Source organism: Hippocampus zosterae, chromosome 2, assembly GCF_025434085.1.
Source record: "Hippocampus zosterae strain Florida chromosome 2, ASM2543408v3, whole genome shotgun sequence".
In the NCBI taxonomy this organism is placed as follows: Eukaryota; Metazoa; Chordata; class Actinopteri; order Syngnathiformes; family Syngnathidae; genus Hippocampus; species Hippocampus zosterae.
This window is the reverse complement of record NC_067452.1, coordinates 19,310,106-19,334,692: the sequence shown is the minus strand read 5'-3', so window position 1 is coordinate 19,334,692 and position 24,587 is coordinate 19,310,106. Positions and strand designations below refer to the sequence as shown.

Sequence of the window (24,587 nt, the reverse complement as noted above, 5' to 3'; positions counted from 1 at the left end):
TGACAATGTCTGATCGTTTATTTAAGTCTCAATTGCGATGTAACATAAATACTTGCAGTCAGTCTGCGGAATATAAATATAGTATTGCGTGACGGGCAGATGCATGCGTGTAGGTGCATTCAAAGGAATTGATCGGCGACATACTAACAACCTCTCTTCACTGGCAAATTCACTTGCTCCAAGACGGTCTTAGTTCGACTGAAGTAAAAGAGGTGTCTAACTAAAGGCACGCGTATAAGACAACAGTGAACATTCAACTTAACTGCCCTGCTTCTGACAAGGCCATGGAAAATGGGGAGGCCCGTCTCTTAAAAGGGTGTGACGACAGAGGCATATCGGAGGCACATTTGTACAAAACGATTGCCGTGGGACTATTTCTCACTAAACATTAACACCAAAATATCATTCAAAACAGCAGTTTCGGTCTTCATTCTCAGGATGAGTGGTTCAGTTTCACATTTCTTTTCCGCCAAACAGGAATACAATCTTTGTGAGGAATTACAGGAGGTGATTGGTCATGGGTACCACAATGACCTTCACAGGCTGGCTCAAGGTCATTGTCACCATCAGCAAGCTTTTCCACTAAAGCTGCCGATTGTCTACCTTGCGTTTTTCAAAGTCAAAGTTCCATTTAGAACATCTTTGAAAAGCATCTAAAGAATGTCTGCAATATGTTCAGCCTTTAGTAGAATTTAGAGCATTGAGTTTATATTTTTGGAAATATGGAAAACATCTAGAGTAGTCTTAATTTCGTGGTTCAACAGGAACTGGACTGTTCTGTTTTGTTAAGGACCAAGATCAGTATGGAGCGCCAAGAGATCGTCTAATTCTAAATAGTGAAATAGAACGACGTCATTTATGATAAACACAAACACATTTTTAGGTGCGTTGTCTAATTTTCTCTTCCAGAAAGCAAAATTAAAATGACATGTCATGTGCGTATAGATTCCTCACTGGAAAATCTAGAAGACAGTCAAGTGTCCCGTTTAGTTATATGCAGAAGAACAGAATGAATCTCCTTCAAAATATTGTGCTTCGCTTCATTTAAACCAAGATGTGTACTGTTGGTCTCAAAAGTCCGTTAAGCTTCAAATCATTGGCCAGCCAAGTGATCCTCTGCTGCAATGTGGCGAATCAGCTTTGAGAAGACACGCCTTCCTCCTAGCGTCCAGGAAGTCAGTGGATGGTTTCAGCTTTTCGGGACTTTGTCGCGCGGCCCGTGGCCTTTCATCTTCTGCTTTTCGGGACTTTGTCGCGCGGCCCGTGGCCATTCATCTTCTGCTTCCATTGTATAGCATGAAAAAAAGCTCACTGACTTTTTGCTGTAAATTAGCAGGATGCAAAAAAATATAAAAATGCCAGGAAGTGTATCAAAATGGTGCTGACAGAGTGAACGTGTTAAAAGTGAAAAGCAGGTTAGTAGGAAGAGATGTCGGAAGAGCTGCTGCTATTGCTGGTGGAAGTTTGGGCCCTCTTGATGTACAGGTTGAGCAGCTTCATCTGTCAAAGGAAACGTAGGCATATTTAGGAACATGAACGAGAGCCGCTCATTTGCTGCCATCGGCCTTCTTTCATATAAGCCAAGCAGTGGCCCAGTTTGTGTTGGTTGTTAACTGTGTCTCAGTTGGAGGTTGGAGGGGAAGCTTGCATTCTGATCCACCTCACCTTTTTCTGTTTATGGTCGAAGCTGTTTGTCCATTCGATACGACCACTGTCTGAGGCCCCATCCGAACATGAGCTGCGGTGCCATCCCATGCTTTTGAGCATTGACAAATCTTTGCAAACTGTATTCTGGCAGCATTTTTCACATGACCCAATTGTCAGCATGACACATCTTTACCCATTTAGAGTGATTCAGTTACCAGTATGGTCAAGGAACAAATTCAACTCGTATCTGAAGGCACACGGGACTGTAAAAGCCTGACAGCGGCGGTGGACGTAAGTACCTTGCTGCCAGTGAGCTGAGACAGGAAGGGCTTGAGCTCCTCGCCAATCACAGCATAGACGGCCACGAGGCAGAAGACGCTGGCCTTCCTCACGCCGCTTTCCGTGTCGTCGTAGCCCTGCGCCAGCCAAACACACCCAGTTGACGGAACGAATATGGGCAAAAACCTGCAACCCAATGACGAATTTCTGCTTCACCTGCAGTAAACCCGGAATGATGTCATGCAGCAGCTGAAGCAGTGGCTCCTTTGTGACGCGTTCGATGGCCCTCGTCTGCATTTTGATGGCGGCCAAGTTGATTGGATAGTCGGCCGTCTGCACAATGGGACAAAGGACCTTGATGCACTGCTCAGGGTGGATTGAGCTCGCCAATGTGGAAGCAGCCTCCTCTGCCGCACGCACCACCTTCGACGGGTGGATGTGATTGTTAGTTCGACTCAAATCAGGAGCTATTTCAACATATCCGCCACACACGGCGCTCACCTCCTTGTGGGAGTCTTTATGAGCTTCCAGTGTCTTCATTATGGTGAGTTCGGCATAGTTCTTGAAGCGAGTCGGTTGGTTTCTCAGGATCTCCTTCAGGACTCTCAAGGCCAGTGCTCGGATCATGTACTGAGGAGAGTCCGAAAGTAAATGGACCTAAAATAAAGGTTCAACTGGGCGTGCATTATGCCTACAGTTGCAGAGGGGTGCAAGCTCCTTCAGCCAGAGACCGTTACACCCGCGCTGCAAGAAGGAGATACCGACGTTCGTTCCTACCGACTGCTGTCAGGCTGCTGAATAAAAATAACAATAATAATAATAATAATAATAATAATAATAATAATAATAATTAAATGATGTGAAAGACAATTGTAAATAGCACTGCGATTTATCCATTTTGTGTTTATATTGCACTTAATTGAACAGTGTTTTTTGTTTTTTTTTCTTATGTCTTCTTTCTACCTACATTCTTGCTGCTGGAGGCTGTAAATTTCCCCAGTGTGGGACAAATAAAGGATATCTTATCTTATCTTGAACTTTTCAGAAAATCTCCATTGAATGCCAGAAATGTTCCAAATCGGAAACTTGAGTTGAACGGAAACCTGTCGGTTCCACTCCACTTTATTTTAGACCACTTTATAGAAACAGTGTGATGGTTTACTGCCGTCTAGTGGTGAAGTAATAGAATGCGGCAACCCAAGAGCATTTTGGAGCACATTCATTCATTCATCTTCCGAACCGCTTGATCCTCACTAGGGTCGCGGGGGGTGCTGGAGCATATATAATTCAGAATTTTGTTAAGTATTGTATTAAATCAGGTCCAGTCCGGTTCTGGCAGGGTCCATAAGGGCCACCACCCAAAACATCTTAGTGTTGGACCCTGCGTGTTGTTTTCAACACTGCGTTTTACAGCAAAAATGTGAAATCAGGGCATTTAAGGGACCACTGTATTGTTTCAAATCCAGTTGCTTTTGTCATGATTATGATCAAACAACTACATTCAAATTCGCTTTTAAGAGTTCACCTTGGATTTAGTTTTGTTTTTTTAATTATTGGTGATCTAATCCCCAAAATCCCGGTGGAAAGTTTCTGAATTTAAAAATTGGCGGAATCTGGTAACCCTAATCACAGACTTCTTACGTCTTTGTCGCCCAGCATCTCCAGGAGAAGCAGCAACATGGTCTTGAAGTGCTCGTCCCACACCACGTGCGTATCCTCTCGTGCCACCTTGAGCAGCTCCAGCAGGGTGGCTCGTCGCTCCTCAGCGGGCCGCTCCTCAGTGGCACTTTCGCCTGCTGGGCCTTGGGACAACCCCTTCAGCAGCTCCCCCACCAGGTGCTCGGTCACTCCTCCAAGAAATTATGCAATTCAGCCCAATTCTGTACGTGACCAAGCAATGAGTTTACGATGTGCATTTACCTGGGACATTTCTGGGGTTCTGGATCTTGTTTTCCACACATTCGTGCTGGCGTCCTGCAGGTGACATCATAAAATGAATCAGTCAAGCAATGACTTCCGACCCACTAAATGATGGAGAAGATTGTCAAGTGGTCCAAAAATTATTTCTTTACGACAAATAATGTATCCTTGTGCATTTATTTAAGATAGCGACGTGGAACAACGAAACACTCTTCCACTAGAGCAGAAGGGTCAATTGATCGGAATTTACCTGTAGCAATGCTATCGAATAGATATAGGTTGAACTAAATGGTCCCACTTTTCACACTTAGTGTTATTTATGAGTATATTGAGATGAGATCATCATATTCTCAGTACACGTACAGTATTTTGTGACATTCGAGATTGGTGGTGTACCGTGAGGTTTTTCCCTCATGTAAAATACCATATGTAGCAAACGGTGATGAAGAGCGCCTCTCACTATCACACTTATGAGTGACGCACCATTGAGCCGCAGCTCCATGACATCATAGTTGTGCGGGTTGTAGTCTCTGCAACGCTGCAGCGTGAATGAGCGTGGCGAAGGTGTGTTCAGTAATGAAGTCTTGTTGTCCAGGGCTGTTCGCCCGGCCTCCACCACATCACTGTAAAGCCTAAGGTCAGAGGGTGAAGGAGAACCACCTTCAACCTGTAAAATACAGAATAGCATTGGGGGGGCTTGCCATCAGTGAAGGTGAACTCCATGAATGGTCAGCTCCAGTCACCATGGTCTCCCGTGCTCCATCTCGCTTGTATGGCTCCATCGGCTCTTCTTGGCTACGGAAGCTGAAGTTTTGGATTGCCTCAGTGACGCCTCGCAGAGAGCTGTAGATCTCTTCAGAGTTCAGGTTCTCACTGTCATACTCCAGCATGCTGCAGAGGGTGCAAATTTAAAGACAATAATGTAATGCTATGTAGGGTGAGCATTCAATCTTTTCTAGAGTTATGGTTCAAGTTAGTTTTTAAAAAATATAATTCAGTCAAACTGCAATTCAAAAGCAATGCCTCATTGGTCTCGTTGGTTAATTTTCATTACATTTGTTTTTACTTTTGTCACTCAGGTTATTTCTGTGACCACTGTGGATTTTTCTTTCCAATTATTTTGTCCACGTGTGGATCAAGTCCAAATCCCAAATAAGATTTGTGTGAGAGGCAATAAAATCCCGACAAGGATATACAATGGGAAAAATGTACCTGGGAGAGAGCCCCCCATGTGAGTAGGCGGTGGGAGATGTCAGTGGGCTACTGCGACTGCTGGAGTGGCGCGGAGTTGTTCGACCCGCCGAGCTACTGGGAGATGCCTGCGCAACACACACGTTCCAAGAAAGCTGAAGCGTGCATTTGTGTGGGGGTTGGCATGTGCGCGTTGAAGTGCGTTACCATGCTGATGCCACCGCTGCTCCTCAGGTGGTTGTGCAACAGCTTGCTGGTCCCATCTTGGAAGGTTTTGGGCAAAGCACCAAGTAGCATGGTGAACTCTGGTGTGTTGAGCTCAAACAGTGCAATGAGCACCACCTGGGCCGCCTGCATGCAAGTACACATATTTGTTGAAAATACCCGTCTCACTATTTTATGCCACTTGTGGGGTCTCGGTGATGGATAATTACACAAAATTCAAAGTCGTTGATGAAAATATTTGCTGAAACAGAGCTAGGAGCCGAGTTGCAAAAATTCTCAACATTTTCGAAGTTGCAAACATTTCATGGGAATTAACATGAATTTATGCGGATGGAAAGGAATTGACCAAGAATTTACAGAATAGAAGGTTGGATTTTCATAGGTAAATTAAATATATTTGGGGAAACACATTTGAGCATAATGCAGTCTAAAAGAAGCATATTACATGCAAGAACAGTTGAATAGCGATACAATGCTATTTCTCAATCAAATTATGTGGAGTTGATTGAGAAATAGCATTGCATCGCAATTGAGAATACACTTCCTACATGCACTATACTTTCCTCCATTAAACGCATAGAAAATGTCTTCAAACTAAACCAGACGTCACCAATGTAAGCCCCAAGCACCCGCCGGCCTGTTCTAAAAATAGGTCACCAGTGATGCGGTTTTGTGATTTTCTGGAAATATTGTAGTACTGATTATTTGAAAACGTAAACAAGGCAAGATCCGAGGAGAACCACTGACCTGCAGTGCTTCATTACATTCAATGGGCTCTCGTAACATTGGACAGCGTCTTATGTTATGATTCTTGCCCACTCGGCATCCATTCCAGCCTGATTAGCCTGGAAGGGGGAATACCCGTGAGTATCTGTGATTCCTTTTTAAGGTTGCTTCTTGGATCCCCCTAAAAGGGATTTCTCTGTGTTCTTCCTTGCCCAGATCGGAGATCGAAACCAGAAGATGTTGGTTTTGGTGAACTATGCATCTGTGATGGCCCTCTTTTGGAATTAAGAGCGATAGAAGTCAACTTGACACAACACGTTGATATTTATACTTGAATAAAATTCCCATTAAAATTTTCCCATTAATCAGAAACTTTTGCAACCCTAACTAGGAGCAGAGCTACAGTTGTAAACATGTCACGGCTATTTGCTTGATAATTCTACCTGCTTGCAACTCTCCTCCAGGTTGCCCTCTCCAGGTAGAGAGGCCACAGTGCTGGCGCGACCTGACAAATCTTCCCAGTTATGAAGGGTCTGGGAGTTTGGTGAATGAAAAAAAGGCTGATTGCGGAAACAAATCAAGATGTGAAAACCAAAAGAAAAGCATCAAACCAAAACATATATGGACAATATGGAGAATGCAGAAGTGACAACAGAAAATGTGACAAAAACGAAAGATGACATTGAAAAAGGCCTACCTTGCGGACATCAGAGCTTTTGGGTTCAGAGGTCCACGTGATGATGCGTGAGACAGCCAAGCGTGTCTCGCTGGTGTTGACAAAGTCGGCAGGGTCCATCCGCCGCGCTAGCGCCTCGATGTAACGCAGAATGGCCACCTTCACCTTCAGGTTGGGCGTCTGCGTCTGGTCCACGATGAAGCGCATCAGGATGTTGAACTGCTGTTCGTATGGGAACGAATCACTGGAGACAACAGATGGCGTTTCATCCAGCTGCACCAACGTATTACATCCAGATATTCCAAACCCAAGTGTCTATCCACACCAAGTGACGTCCAGCGCCTTTTGAACTTTGGCCTGGACGGAGCCCAGGAGGTCAGCACCCATTTTCTTCAGCAGCTGGGTGAGGAGCTTGAAAAGCCAGTCGAGCAGGTCTTCCCGGTGCAGAACTATGAAGTCCACCAGAGTCTCCAGGAACATGCTGAAGACCTGAGAGCAACATGTTACAAGACAAGAGCAGCATTTGACATCATGCGTGCAGTCACTGACAGTGACTGTTTGGTGAAGACCAGCAAACACTTACTCTCTGGTGTGTGTTAGAGTCCACACAAGCGAGGAGCCGTGCAACATAAAATGACAGTTAGTTGCCCTTCATTTAGTTGTTAAACGTGATGCTACCGTCATTGGCATGGAGGCTGTGTTGAATGTGTGTTACCTTGCTGTGGGGATCTGCAAACATCCTGGTGAAGATCTCACAGAGTCTCTTCAACTCTACGCGGCTGAGACACAAACAGAAACAGGTTTGGGTTGCATCGTATAAAATACTAACTCGTTAATGTGCCGTGAGATGGTCAGGGTTGCAACGGGAAATGATCCAATTTCACTCAGATGCTCCAAGAATGATTTATTTATGACAAAACGGTATGTCTTTGGTCATCCATCAATGCCAGCAATGTACAGCGACTAGCAGAACAACGAAATGCTCTTCAACTAGATGGCAGTAGGAACTTGCATGATATCGTCCATCAACTGTTACGATTCATATAACAGAATAACAGCATTGCCTTCAATTAAACACGGCCCGATTTTACCCCGAGTAAGTATTTGTGACTAAATTTTGACAAGATCATCACTTTTTCAGTATTTATACTTTTAATGACATTTTTGGGTGGTGTGCGATGAGATTTTTCGGAAATAAAAAGAATCAATAGATCAAAGCCTCGGTTCACGAAAGGTTGGAAAACACTGGCATAAAGTGGTTTGAAGGTGTGCTCAGGAGACAGATGATGATACTAACCTAAGCATTCTGTGGCTCCTCAGCACGTTCTGCAGCCCCAGCAGCCCCTCCTTTCTCTCTGACCAGTTGGTGCTGGCACAGTGGTTGAGAATTTCAGCCACATCCTCCGTGTGCCGCACAGCGCCATTGCGCGAGCTGTGCGAGCGTTCCGAACAGGCACTAGAGGCATCGCTGTTTGCGTCATCATCAGAGAACATACCCGGCGATTCAAAGTGCCGCCGCACCGAACGCTGCTGGAGAAAGAAGAGTCGCAGTTTGGTACCGACGTCGTCTTACTACTCTCACGGCAACATGCGTTGAATCAAGACATATTGGCGGCAATAGGATTATGATAAGATGTTAGCATCAAAAGTAAACATGCTTAATCATCATACACCATCAGATGACGACTGTGTGTAAAAACATTAAGTCAGTCACTCACATGTATATAATATGATAAATATGATATGATCGATGATAACATTTCATGCTCATGCTGGCACAAAACACATCAGCATCAGTACCTTACTCCTCGAGTCTCCTAAGAGCTGAAATGTGCAAAGTCCAGGAGGAAGAAAATAAATGCTATGATTTACAACACATCAATTTCAGGATGCAGGACATTTTTGCGCCTCCTTCTCACCAGAGCATCAGCAACAGCCGCCTCCACCTCAGTGCCTGTGTTGAGGATCCTCATGGCATTGACGGAGGCCGAAATTCGAGCCTGGTGAGACAGACGGTCTGACACAGAGAAAGTAAAATGTCACTAAGTGCAAGCCAGGGCATGCCGACACAGTTCATGAGGACAAATTTGTCTTTCAGAGCATCACTGGTTTCAACTTTTTTTTTTTCATTGGACTCATGTTCAATCAATTAAACATGCTGATTAATCATGTGAATGAATGCAAAAGGTTTTCAGGCAGTTGGCTCTTTCATTGCATCTTTTACAAGTAAATGTGAAACTGAACAAATATGATGACATTCAAGGTGAGAAGTCCTGCATCAAGGGCGATGTTGCTATTTACCGGTACACCAGCAAACCAAATGATATTGTGTTCTAATTAACAAGTCATCCTTGATGGAATAAATCAGCCAGTTGGAATAAACCAAATGGCATGTACAGGAAGTGCATCCGGCTGGCAGAGATGACATGCGACAAGGCGCTGGGGTCCCGCAGTGCCAACAAATCTCAAGTGAGGATTGGGGATTATCACCATGGTTAGCCGACAATTATCTGACCCTTTTCTTTTGATTTTTTGAAACAATTTGTCGTCGTTTCAATATTGCACACACTGAAGCAGAAGATGAGATCAGAACCAGAGAATGCAGGAAAGAAATCAACAGGGGAAAAACAAGAGGGTGTTCCGGAAAGAGTCGGAAGAACGTGAATATTTGATTTGTTGATGACTTCAAGTCAAGCCGATGGCCTGGGTCACCACTGTGAGGGCCTTGATACCATACTCACCCAGGGGGGAGAAACCCCTGGAGGGACTGGTGTCACGGCTGCTCTCGCGACTGGTTTCGCGGCTGCAGCCCTGACTCATACTGGGTCGGGGGATGCGGCTCCGTGCTGGAGTGGTGAAAAACAGACAGACGGACAGACAGACAGCAGCGCGGGGCAATAGTTTAGCCGCAAGCTTCAGCTCTTAGCAGGATCAGCTATGCAGGAGCATTAGTCATGCAAGACAAGAAAGAGAGGGTTACCGGTAACTGGAGGGAAAGAAACAACAACATTGTGTTCAAGTTTCTGCATGTCTATTGCCCTTAACAAGAAACAATCGAACTACACTAGCATCTGATGAGTCAAAGAGTCCAAGGAATTTTCGTGGATTATGGATTTTGGACTGAGATAACAGACTCCATTTCCAGAGGGTCCTGTTGGTCAGCAGTCCTTACCGGGGCCTGATCTGGTGGGGCTGGTTTCTCGGCTACAGCCCTGGCTGCGGTGGCCTCGCGGGCGCCGACTGTTGCTCAGACTGCTGCTGGCGGCAGTGGTGGCATTGCCCACAGGTAACCTGATCATCCTGCCGTGGGGAGAGCCAAGCATTCGGCCCGGGGAACCTGACCTGCTACTGGCTGAAACGCACACAAAGTTCCGATAAAAGACAAGCGAACAGTGTGGTTGTCTCATTCAAGCTTCCTTACGTTGAGACTGCGAAACGACGACCTTTGCTTTGCTGCGGCCCCGACCGTCAGGCACTGATGGACGCTTTCCTGTGCTCGTCCTCTGCGTTCGAACACGACCTAGAAAGCCATTAAGAGAAGAATATTGAGACCTGGAAAACTGATTTTTTTTCCTTGCCACACTCTGCTATTTTCTGTACACATAATCGGAAGCTTGAAAGCCAAGCTGCTAAACTTTCTCAAATAATCTCATCATTTCTCTCCTGGAGGACAAACACTGTACAGATTGAAGGTCATCTGTGCAATGTATGGTACATGTGATGGCCCCTGCAACGAATGCGTACATATCAACATTGGTGTCGTGCACAAACAATATGAAAAATCTCATCCTAAAGTGTGTGTACGCATCACACACTGGTGACTACTGACACCTTCACTGTACTGATGAGGGTAAAAGACACCGTGGGGGAGACAGATGGACGAGCATCACCCTCCAGACGCATATATTTTACCATCTGCTTTAACACACCAAAAGCCGCCTGACCGTTAAGAGATTCCAGGAGAGACGCAAGAGGTTAAAGGTCATGACTCGGCAGGCAGACTGGAAGAGCGGCTGGGATTCATTTGCGTCACCTTATTAGATCATAAACACGTGGTGCCACTCACCGAGTGAAGCATACGATCCAGGAGGCAGAGCCGAGGCGGAGCTAAAGGACGAAGTCGAAGTTTGCACTGCCGAGGCCACGGTGGGCATCCGAGTGCGGGCGGTGGCTGCCGCATTTACATCCACGTCGCTGCAAGAACGCTGAAGGGTGCCGGGAGAGGAGGTGCCAGTGGGGGGTCTGGAGGTTTGGGCCGCTTTGTCTAAGAAAAGGTTATCGGGAAAGAAAAAAATGCCAAACTACTTTATGTGGGCTGCAAAAGATGCAAATTGTATATTTTGAACCACTTAACGGATTCATATCCATGAAAAAACATATTCATTAATGCAGTGATTCTCAACCACAATGTCACGGCACACTGACAGGATCATCTCGAGGTGCAGAGGGAAAATCCCTTATTTGCCTTAATTTGTCTGAAAATGTTTTTTGCCCATCTTTCTATGCCAGACACAGACAGAGATGGGCAGAATAATGACATTATCTTGCAAGAGATGGCAGAAGGTGTATCCACCTGCACTCCTTCACACTACAGAATAAATGATGGCCGCCTCCTGTGAGTATCTCAGCTTTGTGCTCAATTAATACGAAAACCTTTATTAGTCTTGCAATGGAGAAATTCCCAATTCACAGCAGCAAAGTTATGAAAGGAAGAAGTAGAACAACAAAATATAGGAGCTGCTGGAAAGGCAGCCACTCTCGCTGCGCCATTGTGAAGTCAAAATAACAAAAATAACACGACACAACACCAGCCCAGATTTCACAGTGACTGCGTCCATTTATGGGTAAATTGAGACAAAATCATCAGTACTTCAAGACTCCTTTTTCGAAATCTTTTATTGGGTGGTGCGCCATGATGTAGCCACTAAGGGACATGCTTTAACAACCATGACTTACTTATGAGTGGGTTTTCAAGCAAGACTGTATTTACTTTGAAACGATCAAAGAAAAGTTCTGGTCAAGGTAAATGCAATTTATGTGGGTTTGATATAATCAAGTAAGTTGGTGTTTCAAGGAGGATTGTGTAAACTAATCTTTGCAAAGTGATGGTGACTTTAATCCATGCCAGTACTACAAAACTAAACACAAAGCAAAGTTTGCCAACCACAACCAACAAAAGCTGGTCATCGACTATCTTGACGGTGTCTTGAGGAGGATTTCTGAAGATGAAAAATTCCATTTGCCATAGAAAAATAAATGAGAGTGAATCGACCTATTCAAAAGCAAGTTTTGGCAACCAAATTAAACTTTAGACATTTATTTAATGATTTTCCACCACTTTAAAAGTTTTTTTCTTTCATTGATTTGTTACTCAAATCAACAACTAACAGGCTTTGGACAATTATAACGAGGAGAAGATCCAATTAAATATTTAAATGGTTACAGTTCTCACTGAGAGGGCTGATATAATCAGGCTGCCCCCTAAACTCAAGCTGTCCAGCACCGTTTGCAAAACCTTTCGACTCTGACATCACGCGTTGACCTGATCCTCAAGCCGTTTTAAGGAAACATGAAGACTTTTGCATGGCTCAGTCTCTGTAGCTAGCAATTTGAAGTACCGGTAAACTAGTTTGTAAAACAACAAACAACAACAAATGTATGTGTTCTTACATATGGTCACGCTTCTTCCAGTGGTGCCTCTTGTCGACAAAGTTCGACTGTAAACAGCAACAGCAAAGGAAAATGAACATTGTGGAATGGGACAAAAGGAAAGTGTTGCATTGAATTGAACTTTCAAGCGTCTTACTTCAAGCTCTCCTGTGAAGAGGACGATGAATGATCAGATGGCGGAAGTGACATCAAGGTATCCCCGCTTCGCAGGTGAGCCTGGAGAGCTTTTTGATAGGACGACTCCAAGCACTGGAACAGCTGCTCCGCCTCCTGACTGAAGTGGCTGTGGAAGTTCCAGTAACACCTGCGGGGACACCACCGATTCTCATATTGGGACTCCCGTTCAACATTGTCGAAGACAACAAGCAGCTTTCCACACTTACTTCCTGGTCACAGACCGCACCTCAGCATCTGCATCATGAATGCCTTTCTTTATAGTTTCCATTAAAACAGCTACATGCCTGCCAGGGAGCATATTAAGACATTAACTGTGTCAATGTGTCTATTTCTCTCTCTCTCTCTCTCTCTCACACACACACACACACAGACACACACACGGACTTGATAACCCGAGAGCTCCCCTGGTATCTAGGTTTAGCTAGCTCGTGTTTCCCTTAGCGGCAGTGATGGCAGCAGCCATGCAGAAACACAATGTGTCTTTTACAGAGGCAGCTACCCTCCCCCACCATCACCCCATGAAGCCTGCCATGCTCGTGTCATGTTACCTTGATAGAATAATCCCCAGCCAATGTCACCATTTTCACCGGGTAGAATTGTCAGTCCTACTGCTTGTTCTACAGCTGGTATTACTGCAGGAATGTAACTAATGATTATTAAGACTGGATTAGTCTGTAGATTTCTTATTCTTCACTAAATGTACCCCCCGCCCCGCCCCCCAAAAAATATATTAGGAAATATTAAAATTGCCATTCCTTTATTAAAAAACAGGACACGAATTCAAGTTAACAGAAGACTTGCGATCAAAGTGATTATGATTCAGTTTCTGGTTTAGTCCGTAACATGTGAGCAAATGGGCACAAATGTTTCACCATCGTACAGTAAAAGCAGATGTTTTGCAAATGTCAGATTTTTCTTAAAGACAATCAGACTGCTTTAATGTGAAACAACAGAAGTCTGAATATTTACTCTTGACAGGCTGACATTCCAAAGATTTGGATAGTTGGCTGTATGATTGATAACTTAAACAGGAGTATAAATGATTAATCAACTATCAATATAGTTATATACAGAATATAATTTGAGAATCAATTAGTCTCCCATTAATTGTTACTCCGGCATTTCGACCACTAAGCCAGCTTCACATCATCTGCGCTCTTTTCTCATCAGGCATTTGCCATGTTTTCTGACCTTTCCAGGGAGTTGGTGTGCCACTCCTTCAGTTGCAGGTCCAAGAACTCGTAGCATCGCCTGTAGGTCACGGAGCAACAAACATTGAAAAATTTTTCGGTACAATTGATTCTATTCTGTCATTTAAAAAATAATATATAAAAAAAACGTTAAAATTGACAAAGACAGCCTTTCTCACCCGAATAGGTCCGATAAAAAAGTCAGTCATAGTTATTGCTAACCTTCTGACAGCCACAGACTTAGAAATGCAGTTGCTGGTGATGATCGGGATCAAGCGCGGGTAGTGTGTATGCTGCAAAACGCACACAGACACATACACGGTGCATTGGTGCACTCATTCTGAGAAAAACAATGACATTGTCAACAAGTGGTGACGTACTCGTAGGATGAGGCGGATGGCAGCCACACCGGAGGTGGCCATGACTTTGGCACTATTGGGGACCAGGTTCAGGAGGCTCGGCATGACTGCCTCCGCGGCATGATCAAAACGGGTTCCGAGCACTGAAGACAGGTGTCTGCAGATGACAGATCCAATCAAACATGTCATTCAACAACAACATAAACAACTTTGACTTGTCTGAAGATGTGACATGGTGACATTTTTGTCAAGTACGTGACCAATACAGAGACTGGCCTTACCCCAGAGTGATACAGGCTTCCCGAACCACCTGAGAACGCAGGTCTTTGGCTGACAATCTGAATGCTGACTCCAGGAGCCGCAGCTGCTGCAGGAAGCCGTCAAACTCTGCCGCTCCAGCCAACAGCAGCGAGCGCACCTTCTTCAGCTGAAAGGGCCCAGTTAGCAAGGACAAGGCAATGAAGCACAGCCAAAGGACAGTCAGTGACATCAATTCCAGAGATGACATCTTACCGCTGCAACTCGGAGTTCCCAGTCACGTTTGTCATCTGAGAGAACGTCACGAATCTTGGCCATGGCCTCCTCCACCTCCCTGTTGGAGTAGATCTGATGGAGGAAGAAGGACATGAGGTCAGCTGACCATGTAACAGACAGCCACAGTGAGTCTCGACTCAAATGAATGAACCTGCATAGTGGGAACATCCTCGAAGGCCTGCAAGAAGTCACCCTCATCCACCGCGCCGGCAGCGGACCCATCTCTCCCTGCGGACCACAAAATGACAGTTGACACGGTAACCTTAAAGATTTTTGTCTCAGTGGCTGGCTTGATGGCTCTGACCTGCTGACTTGGCGCTGGAGACGGGGCGTCGGAATGAACCCACAACAGTCTTCCTCCCAACCAACAACTCTGCTTTGGATGAGGATGAAGAGCAGCCACCATCCACTGAATCGCCATCCTCTGAGTTTTTATCTGGGGCGGGGGGGTGGGGGGGGTTTTGAAAAGTCAAATGGGGAAACAACAGGGGATCAGTGAGCTGAGAGACAGAACTACGGCGTGGGCAGGCGCGCTGCCATATCTGCATTCATTTCAAATTAAAAACGGGCACATGGCAGAGGACAAACACATTCTTGCAGCTACAACACAACACGCCCGCATCACGACAATCACTCTAGTCTGACTGTGATGACATCAACACTTTTGGAGGACGGACTAAAAAAGGCAACAAAAGTCAGCAAAGACAAGCTATTTTTGTTGCGTCTGGACATCCCCATGTGATCTTCAGCATGGAACCCCGCCCCGCATGCAACAAATATCTTTACATTGTTCAAAGTTCACACACAAGCACACCGCTGCTGTGATTACATTCCTCCTTGTAATGTCAGTCAGAGCACAAGTGGGGGAGGCTCCTCCCCTGGTGTGTGAAGCCACACAATACAGTACATAATGTGAAAGAAAAATCAACCACAGTACTTTATCTATAAGAGCCAGGCTGTGAGGCTTCCTATGCGTTCACCCTTTCTAGTCTATCACACCCTCCACTCTCCATCATTGAAAATGTGCCTCTGTTGGCTCCCGCCCTGAATCAAGAGGAAGAGCTCACAGGAACAGATCCGCCTGCAGACCAATTTCCTCAGCATGCCGACAGTCAGGTGGTCTGGCAGTCCTCCGTGATCCTCTCATCTCTGGGTGGGAACTGGAGTCAACCAGCTAGCATGCTCCCCCCTCTCATATTGAGGTAAAAGAGCAGACCACACGCTGCCCTCTTGCCGACTTCAGCAAACACACACAGCACCAGCACCATCAGGATGGAGAGAGCAGGAAGTGTGGGTGGGGACAATGGGAGCTGCATGAATGCTAGAATCACTTGTGGGTGGAGCCGAAATGAGGGACAGCCATTGTGTTTGAACCTCAGGCAAGAAGGAGGAGGATGGAGAGAGAGAGAGAGTGTGTCAGAAGAGCAAGCCATCAAGCAGCTCTCATCATACACTGCAAAATGCTATTGTGGTGACAAAGAAAATAAAATCCCAGAAGTGTTACAGTGTGTGTCTCTCTCTCTCTCTCTCTCTCTCTCTCACTCTCTCTGTCTCTCTCTCGTGAAAGAGGGTAAACACCAACGCCCTCAATTTCACACAGAGAGCCAGCAAGGGGGGCTGTCACCAAGCTGTTTCAACAGTTAGCAAATAGCAACAAGTCACTCTTTCCTGTTGAACCCCCACCACTAAACAAGTAGTAAGGAGCATCATCGCCAACATGGTTTGGCCAAAAATGTTGGCTAAATGTCATTTCTTTTTTTGCCACCTCCTCAGTCCTCAATTATCATTTCTCTCTTCATCTTAGCACCTCCATGTGGCCCTATCGACAAATCATGAGAACAACAGAAGAGACGTCGCTCTTCAGTGCCATCATTTCACAGGCACATCATTTAAAACAGGGGTGCCCATTACGTCGATCCTGATCTACTGGTAGATCTAAGACAGGTCCCAAGTATATCCCAGGAGTGTCGAGGAGAAAAAAAACAAAAAAACATTTGTGTATCTTTATACATGTTTGTACTATATTTTTTGTGTTAATGTACGCTGCACCCTAATCATCCAATCAGTCTCATTTTCACAAAAAAATAAAAAATAAAAAATAAAATAAAGCTGGTAAATCTTGAATATATGGTGGCGCGTGACTATGTCACTGGAAGTTGTTAGCGCTCAGCAGTCTGCAATTGCAGCTTGTGATCAGAGCTCTTTTATCGTCATTATTCTCACTGTACAATTCACCGAGGGCACAGGCAAAGAATAGGAATCTAGTGTGAGCTACGATAGTTAACAGGCTGCAAAAGTGCATCGCGTGCGCGCAGTTTCAGGCTGTTTCTCATCATAGCGCGTGTGTGCGTGTGTGTGTGTGTGTGTGTGTGTGTGTGTGTGTGTGTGTGTGTGTGTGTGTGTGTGTGTGTGTGTGTGTGTGTGTGTGTGTGTGTGTGTGCGCCGGTAAGGGCAGATCCTGGGAGGTTAGTTGATCGAAAAGTAAATCTTCGGTCCAAAAAGTTTGGGCACCCCTGATTTAAAAGTTTTCTCATGTCACCGACGTGTGTCACAAAATCCATCATCTCCATAGTTGAATTATTAAGGCCAGCACACATGTCCACTTTATGTTTTCCCGTGAAATGAAAATAAACTCAAATATAAACAACACTGTTCACAACTCCAAATGTAAGTGTGAATGCCCAGCCCCTTACTACCTACCCCAACACAGCTATCGCTAAAAGCGTCACAGGGCATATTTGTATTGAGCCATTGCAATTAAGTAATTTCAGTATCAAATACAGCTCAAAATAAAAAAAGACTGAGCAAAATACGCACAGCAAAAGTGAAATAATCAAAGAATGACAAAAGTAATAGACGAATAGATTAACAATGCACATTTAAGACCAGTGAGGTGTCCCTGAACATGCTGGCGTGATAGCAATTATTGGCTTGAAGCACCAACGAGCCAGAAGCTAGCGTTGTAATTTAGAGGAAAAAAATGGTACTTCACACAGAAGTGTGACAAAATGGAGAGAACAAACAATGCTGCTGACTTCACTACAACATGGAAACACTGTCATGGGTGTAGACTATGTGGTGAATTAAACCCAACCTGTAAATGTCGGTTCACATTTCTAAAACGGAACTTCAAATGAACAAATTGTACTCAAAAAACTACACTGCGTTGCAACGGAATCAAGAGGATGAATAACATGAGGAGCACGATGACAAGGAGTTTGGAGGATTATAAACCTGCCCTGTTTGGCTGTTTGTTCCGCTCCCTGGGCGGCGGAGGGGGGTCTGGGGATCCGGGAGACGGAGTGAGGGCCCGGTCCCCCAATGTCGGGGCACGGGTGGGGTCGACAACAACAACAACAACAGCACGATGACACGTTATCAGACCCAACGAGCAAAAAAACAAACAAACAAACAAACAAAATGATTATTTAATCCTACCTGTCACAGGTGACAGGACCATGTTCCCCGACCTCTGGACCTCATCAAATTTACTGAAGATGACATTCAACCTAGAAAAAGGTGATGTACATGTTAACTGGCCAACGTGTGAATCCACTGAGTGAATTATTGGTCTTTGGTGTACGTAGCTCAACGCACCTTGACTGAGGTAGGCCCTTCTTTCCAAGGTCAATCCGTACTCGCTCACCGACGTGGCGGTAGATCTCAACCAGACAGCTCATGGCACCATCACGCACCTTCCAAATAATTTCACAAATTATTATTCACAAAATGATGTCACACTGCTTTGTTGATGAGAGCAATGGGAAGCTTCTGCTAATCTGCAATAAACTTCCCCCGTTGCACAGAAAAACTCTTCAGGAAAGGAAACATACAGAGTAGCCAAACAGGGCAGGTTTATATAATATAAATAATAAGAATCTGCAATAAATAAAATAACTTTTTTAGAGGACAATAAATCACAGATGTAATGCTTTCAGAGGAACGGAATGTGGTACCTGACTTGTGGGATCTCCCAGGAGGTTACAAATGTGAGGAACTATTTTGCTGAGAGTCAGGCTCTGCGAGCCAAACCTGAAAATGACCGTATACATTTGATACAAGAGAAATGAAAGGCATTGATCTTTTTTTATTTAATTTAATTTTAAATGTTGACTCAGGCACCCACGTAATCCAATGGTAAAAGGTATAACAATACAAATGCAATATAAAAATAGAAGCATTAACATTACTGATAGAATTAAAACTTTTTTTAACGCCATTGAATTTGGAACCGATTTTTCAAATTGTGTAATTTTGTAAACTGAATTAATCAGAAACGGTTAGGATAGCGAGAACATCTTTGTTCACAAATGATTTCTTTCAAGTGCATCATGATGTGAGCTTACACATTTAAGGTCGAGATGAGACAAAGGCAGAGTCCTTCTCGCGTGCGGTTGTTCTTATGTTTGAAGCCTCCCATCATGCGCTCCCAAACATACTGATCAGGCAGAAATAAATGAGTTCATCTTGCAATAGAATCACAGTTGACATTGTACTATGTGCACGCAAATGTTTTTTTTCTCACCTGTGGGTTGGCAGCCTGGTCCATGATCTTAAGTAGAAGTGCTTGGTCCTGGTCGCGCACTTGATCCTTGGCGTCTCCCAGACGATCGATTAAACTAGGAAGAACTGAAAAAAGAAAAATATTCCCCCGGGATTTGTATTTTGAAATCTAAAACGTAAAATGTAAAAGAAGCCTTAAGCTTCACTGTCAAAAGGCTCACCTGTTCCAACCTGCGTCCTGAATTTTTCCTGCAGTCTGCTAACTAATGCGGACAGAAGGTCCATCCCCAACAGCACCACCTAAAACACACAAATTGAAAAAAATCAAATCAAACAATTAGAGTGTGTACAACTGCTGTAAATGGTTAGACTACATAAAGGTAAAAAATATCTACCGTTTATCCGATTATTTTGGCCGATGTTTGAAGGGCCATAATCGGTCAGACAATTAATTGGTCGAGGTATACATCACAGTCCACCCTCGACTGGTCACCACTCAATCGCAGGTATAGAAAAACGATTATTCACATTCATAAAACACCATTGGACAATTTTGAGTCCTTCCGAGATTGTTTTGGGGATTTAGGAGGAAGGAAGGAAGCACGAGGAGACCATGCAAACTCCAAAAAAAGATCTCAGGAACGACTATTCCACCTAGTGCCCATAATAACAATGGTGATTAACAATTACATTATTATTATTAGTTTTATTATTATTATCATTATTATTGGTGGTGTTGTAAAACATTGAACAAAACTTCTTGCATGCTACATATAACCTGAAAAGATAGACATTATGAACTTTTGTCCACTTTGGTTATTATTACATTATCCATCTATAGGGAAAATTCACTATATTTTTAACATATCTTTGTTTGTACAGCTATTTTCAACTATTTTATTGTATATTATTCTCGTGTTCAGTCTTTTTTTTTAACTTTTTGACATCGTAATCCCATTGCATAAAATGAACCGACTGTACTACCACTAGAGGGCGGAAGAACAAAGCAGATGAAACCTGCACAGCATTGTGGGTAATTTTTTAAAACCTGGAGTTTTGTACCGGAGGAAAGCACAAAAATTGTTTTTTTTTTCTTTCTTAAAAGCACAACATCATTGCTCGTCGTTGGGCTTGCAAGCAAAAAAGTCTAGTAAAGAAAAAAAAAGGCTGAACTTGACGTCCTACAAAACCGTGAGTCACTTCTCTATCCACATTGCATTAGTTTCCTGCACTGCCACTGAGCACACATCCATCCTCGTCATGGGGTGACTGGGATGTTCAATGAGCGTATAGCGAGAGCGTCCCTGCTGACACCATAACAACACATTCGCACCACCCGAGTCTTGAACTCGGTAACTGGTGCAATTTTTGGAACTCTTTCTCCGAATATACACAAAAATGACAACAACAAATTATCAACGATGTGCTACGTTCAGCTAAGGACACGATGAACGAAACTGTGAGGGCACTGTAGATCTTTGAACAACTCGTTAAAGTCTAAAGACCATCCAAAACCACGGGTTAGTTGAGCGCAATCTTTGCAGAAACACACTGAAACAAAATGAAGCGCGATTGTGTTTCCATGCTCCTCAAATGTGGAACAAACTCCCTGAACTTGGCTGTCGCCACATTTAAATCCTGTTTAAAAACGTTGATCACAGTTCAGCATTTTAAATTCAGTTTGCAAATTTTAATTTGCATTCACTTGTCAGATACCACTTTATGATAGGAGTGTCTTGATTTGTTTTTTATTGAATCTGTTAATTCTTTTGCCCCTGTGAAGCACTTTGGATTTGCATTCTGTATAAATATATAAATAAAATTAGCTTGCCTGTAGTGACCATTATGAAAAAAAAATGTAACTTGCAACTGTGTTGATTCTATGGGAACGAAGGAAAGGGAGAGACACTTTCTAAGAAGTGTGAAAAGTGTGACAAGGCATGCAATAGGGATGTGAATCTCAGCACTGAGGACAATTCGATGCACTACCAGCGATGCGATACTTAAACGATACATGGAATTTTCTGGCGACACGATGCGATACGTTTCACCGTCTTCACGATGTGATGCGATGCGATACACATTTAGTTCAAATCAATCCGATACGATACAGTGCAATTTGTTGTGATATTGTGTGTGCAATTAAACATGATGCAAATACGCAAAGAAAATAAGTTTTAAAAAAGATGGAATTCAGTATGGTATTGCAAAAAGTAGACCACTTTATTCCTTATAAACAGTAGAACGTGTAAAGCAACTTATTTAAGGCCTTTCACAATTGGGTTTTGTGCAAAGAAAACGTAAACAATTTGGCACCTGAGACTCACAGCTGTTGCTGTAGTGTAAACACAAACAGACTACTCACTGAGTGTCTTATATGAAATATCCATCTCCATAGGACAGAAAAAAATACAATTGAAACAATGTGGCAGTCACAGCCTCAAAGCTGCTGTGTGTATTGTAGCGTACACAGACCACTCTCAATGAGTGTCAAAATGAAATGTCCAAAAGAGTCATCCATATATAGTTTTTCCTTGCGCGGTCACAGTGAGCTGCAAGGGGACCCCCAAAATAAGAGGCGATTTTTTTTCTGATCCTGACCTGGTTTGCCAAGTTTCTCCGGTGTGCCATCGTTTTAAGTGGTCTGCATATTTGTGGCGCTGCCGTTGTATGGCTTCGTAGTGCGACATTCTTTGCAAATTACCGAGGTTTTATCAAGCTTTCCATCTTTCTTTTCGAAGCCGTAGTATTTCCAAACATAATTTGAATTTGAATGTTGCGGGTGCATTAAATAAAGTAGTTTCCTCGCTGCTGCTTGCGCGAACTTCCATAGTGTTTCGCGAGTAGTGTACTGGACTGTATGTACACTCACGGCTTCCGTCCGTATTCAACACAAAACGCAAAGTAATGATGGTGCAGCATTCATTGCGCCTAGGAAAGGGCAGATAGGTGACGTTTAACATGAATAAAACGGTGCTTGAATCGGATTTTACCGATACCCACCAATGCATCGTGATGAATCTCAATTTCACCCGTCAATCGCGTCGTACCCAGTGAATGAGCCGATGCACTCGCATCGCGCACGTGCGCAACGATGTATCGATTAATATCGATTATTTTCCACACCCTTAGCATGCAAGAATGATGGAACTAAGCACTCTGACACGTCTTAGAAAGTGTAAGAAGTTCTTAACAGCTATCAGAACTAGATAAACACACGTGCATGCGATGAGTTCCTAATTTTGCTTGTGTGGAGCTGGAAATGGGACAAGGCTCTGGTGGTTGTGAGCTTAATTTATCACCACCATTAGCCCAAATTCAGAGCCTCAGTGTGTGACTTGTGGTTCATCGTTCTATTCGTGAATATTATAGATCAGTGATTCCAAACAAGTGTGCCACAGCGGATGATCCTATTTTACTTTACTGATCTGAAAAGGATTATTTACTCACTACAAATAATGGATCTTTCTTGCCAGCCATGTACAATGACAGGCTGATCAATGAAATACTCTCGCGCTACAAGGCACAAGGGATACAATTCTGCAGAGCATCCACTTGTTAGGGCATTTTTGTGGGGTGTAAGTCATGAGATATTGCTCATTTCAAATAAGTGCCATTGCTCGATAAAGGTTGGGAAACGTAAAGAAATGCGGAATCTGGAAGTGTGTGTGAGCATGCGAGTAAATTCAAATGACACCAAGTGTGAAAAACTGACCTTAAAGTGACTGGAGTTGACCCAGGAGCTGGCCAACGCTTCCACCATCCTGTCCAGGGTCCCCTGGTCTTGCTCAAGCTGTGGACATTTGTCCTGCAGGATAAGTTCCACCATCTCCTGGCCTGCCTGTAGCCTCTTGCTCAGGTCCTTGAGCATCACCTGCTCAAGCAAATACTCTGTGGCCATCACCTCCTCCTCCTCGTCAGCCATTGGAGGGGAATAGATGAGCGCACACAAACTTCCACCAAGCTCCTCTTCCCCCGTTCAGTCCAACAAAGGCCTGATAGTTGACAAGTCTCTTGGTTGTGTTTTTAAGCCCGTTACGGTTTTAAGGAGGCAGCTGGCGTTCCTGGCAGAGTCCCCGTGAGCGCCATAATCCCCCACTTGACGGTCCAATTACTTCTCTTGTGTGAACCTGCTTGAGCAGAGAAAAAAACGGCATCAACTAGGTAAATTTACCAAATGTAAGTTGATGTTTTAAGTAATATGTTCTTTCAAAGATGATTGTTGACAATAAAATAAATACATGGACAATTGACATCTGTTCAGAATATCCATAAATTTCACAGTTGTTTTTCATAAATCAAATGGTGTTTTTATATATTGTTTTAGTGTGTATGTGTGTGTGCGGTTGTATGTCTGTGTGAGATTTTAAATGTATTTTGTCCATTTCTGTTTTCATTCCTCCTTTTAGTTTTTAAAAATTTAATATGTAAATGTACTGTAATCTTGTTTATTTATTTGGCTTTGTAACGTGTTATGAATATGCTTTGTATGTGAATACTTCAAATTATATATATACACATATATAAACTTCACTTGTCTACGCTTGACTGTTTCTAACTTTCGGGGTTAATACATTAATTATTTTCGGGGTTAACTTCGTAAACTACTTGCGCCGCCGTTAGATGTCTCGGACAGTTTGTTTAGCTACTAGCTTCCCCGCTAGCACAGCAGCTAAACACTGTAAGCAGCCTTGGAGCTTAAGTGGCGCAAGCTTGCGTGAGCTTAGTTACATTTTAGGCGAGTCAACTGCATGAGCCGTCACGTCTCGTAAATATGCTGTAGGATGTACATGAATTTTAAATGAATACAGCAACACTCTGGAAATTCACTCACTCACCGGATGGACCAAAATTCGAACTGGCGACGCCGCTTAACGATACCGCTTCCGTTCATTCAAATCGCAGCCCGACACATCATCTAATTAAACCCCCCCGAAAGAAATCGAACTCTGTGATGTCTCCTTGATCCTTATTATTTGGTAGTTAACGAAATTCAAAAGCAACACAATTTGCATTTGCATGGCAAAAAAAAGTTTGGCCTGCATCGTGTGCCGTAGGGAAAGAAGCTCGCAAGGCTGCAGAAGGGCGACATCTGCTGGCAAGATTTGGCCAGCGATGTCGGCTGGCCATCTGTCGGACCTATTTGAGGGAAGGGACCTTTCACACTGACGTCGGACGCACTTCCGCGTATATTGGCTTTTTTTTCCATAAATAAAAACAGTTCAGCTCACTAAATGCTAAATGGTGCAGTAGTTGAATATGAATTGTTGTTATCTATATGTGTCCTGTGTTTGGCAAGCCATACGTGTAGGTGGTCTCTCCCAAAGTTAGTTAGGATTGGCTCCAGCTAACTCGTGACATTAATGAGATTCAACTTCAGAGACATGATAGATCGATCATAGCTTGCTCAATGTCATGGCAGGGACGGGCACTTATCCCACCCGATTTAGGGTGAAAAGTGGACTTTTTCCTCCCAGAGCTATTGCCAGA

The 24,587-nt window shown here is 43.8% G+C and overlaps 1 protein-coding gene and 1 non-coding gene across 13 annotated transcripts; one reads left to right on the top strand and one right to left on the bottom strand.

Annotated features, from left to right (window-relative positions):
• Window positions 1-24,537, bottom strand: LOC127595718 (CLIP-associating protein 1-B-like). Of its 12 annotated transcripts, none has more exons than XM_052057413.1 (40): window positions 23,936-24,537; window positions 22,813-23,227; window positions 19,319-19,397; window positions 19,120-19,223; window positions 18,941-19,032; window positions 18,551-18,626; window positions 18,192-18,289; window positions 18,033-18,103; window positions 14,899-15,030; window positions 14,746-14,822; window positions 14,574-14,666; window positions 14,342-14,487; window positions 14,082-14,217; window positions 13,924-13,994; window positions 13,703-13,762; window positions 12,718-12,795; window positions 12,471-12,638; window positions 12,335-12,381; window positions 10,731-10,928; window positions 10,086-10,184; window positions 9,837-10,016; window positions 9,406-9,510; window positions 8,584-8,681; window positions 8,465-8,488; window positions 7,962-8,194; window positions 7,380-7,443; window positions 7,248-7,250; window positions 6,990-7,153; window positions 6,686-6,908; window positions 6,432-6,548; window positions 5,245-5,388; window positions 5,059-5,165; window positions 4,590-4,737; window positions 4,330-4,513; window positions 3,847-3,900; window positions 3,568-3,776; window positions 2,428-2,556; window positions 2,143-2,349; window positions 1,947-2,063; window positions 1-1,500 (listed from the first exon to the last, which is right to left on the bottom strand). In XM_052057413.1, the coding sequence occupies exons 2-40, from the start codon at window positions 23,020-23,022 to the stop codon at window positions 1,417-1,419; spliced, it is 4,629 nt and encodes a 1,542-aa protein (XP_051913373.1). In that variant the 5' UTR covers window positions 23,023-23,227; window positions 23,936-24,537; the 3' UTR covers window positions 1-1,416. The 12 variants fall into 12 exon arrangements, with proteins under 12 accessions (XP_051913373.1, XP_051913382.1, XP_051913383.1 ...); XM_052057422.1 differs by having other exon boundaries at window positions 6,432-6,521; window positions 23,936-24,535; XM_052057423.1 differs by lacking the exons at window positions 6,432-6,548; window positions 7,248-7,250 and having other exon boundaries at window positions 23,936-24,536.
• Window positions 20,346-20,473, top strand: LOC127596902 (U4atac minor spliceosomal RNA). Its single transcript, XR_007961591.1, has one exon. It is a non-coding gene; the product is annotated as a U4atac minor spliceosomal RNA (small nuclear RNA).
• Window positions 24,538-24,587: the final 50 nt, after the last annotated feature.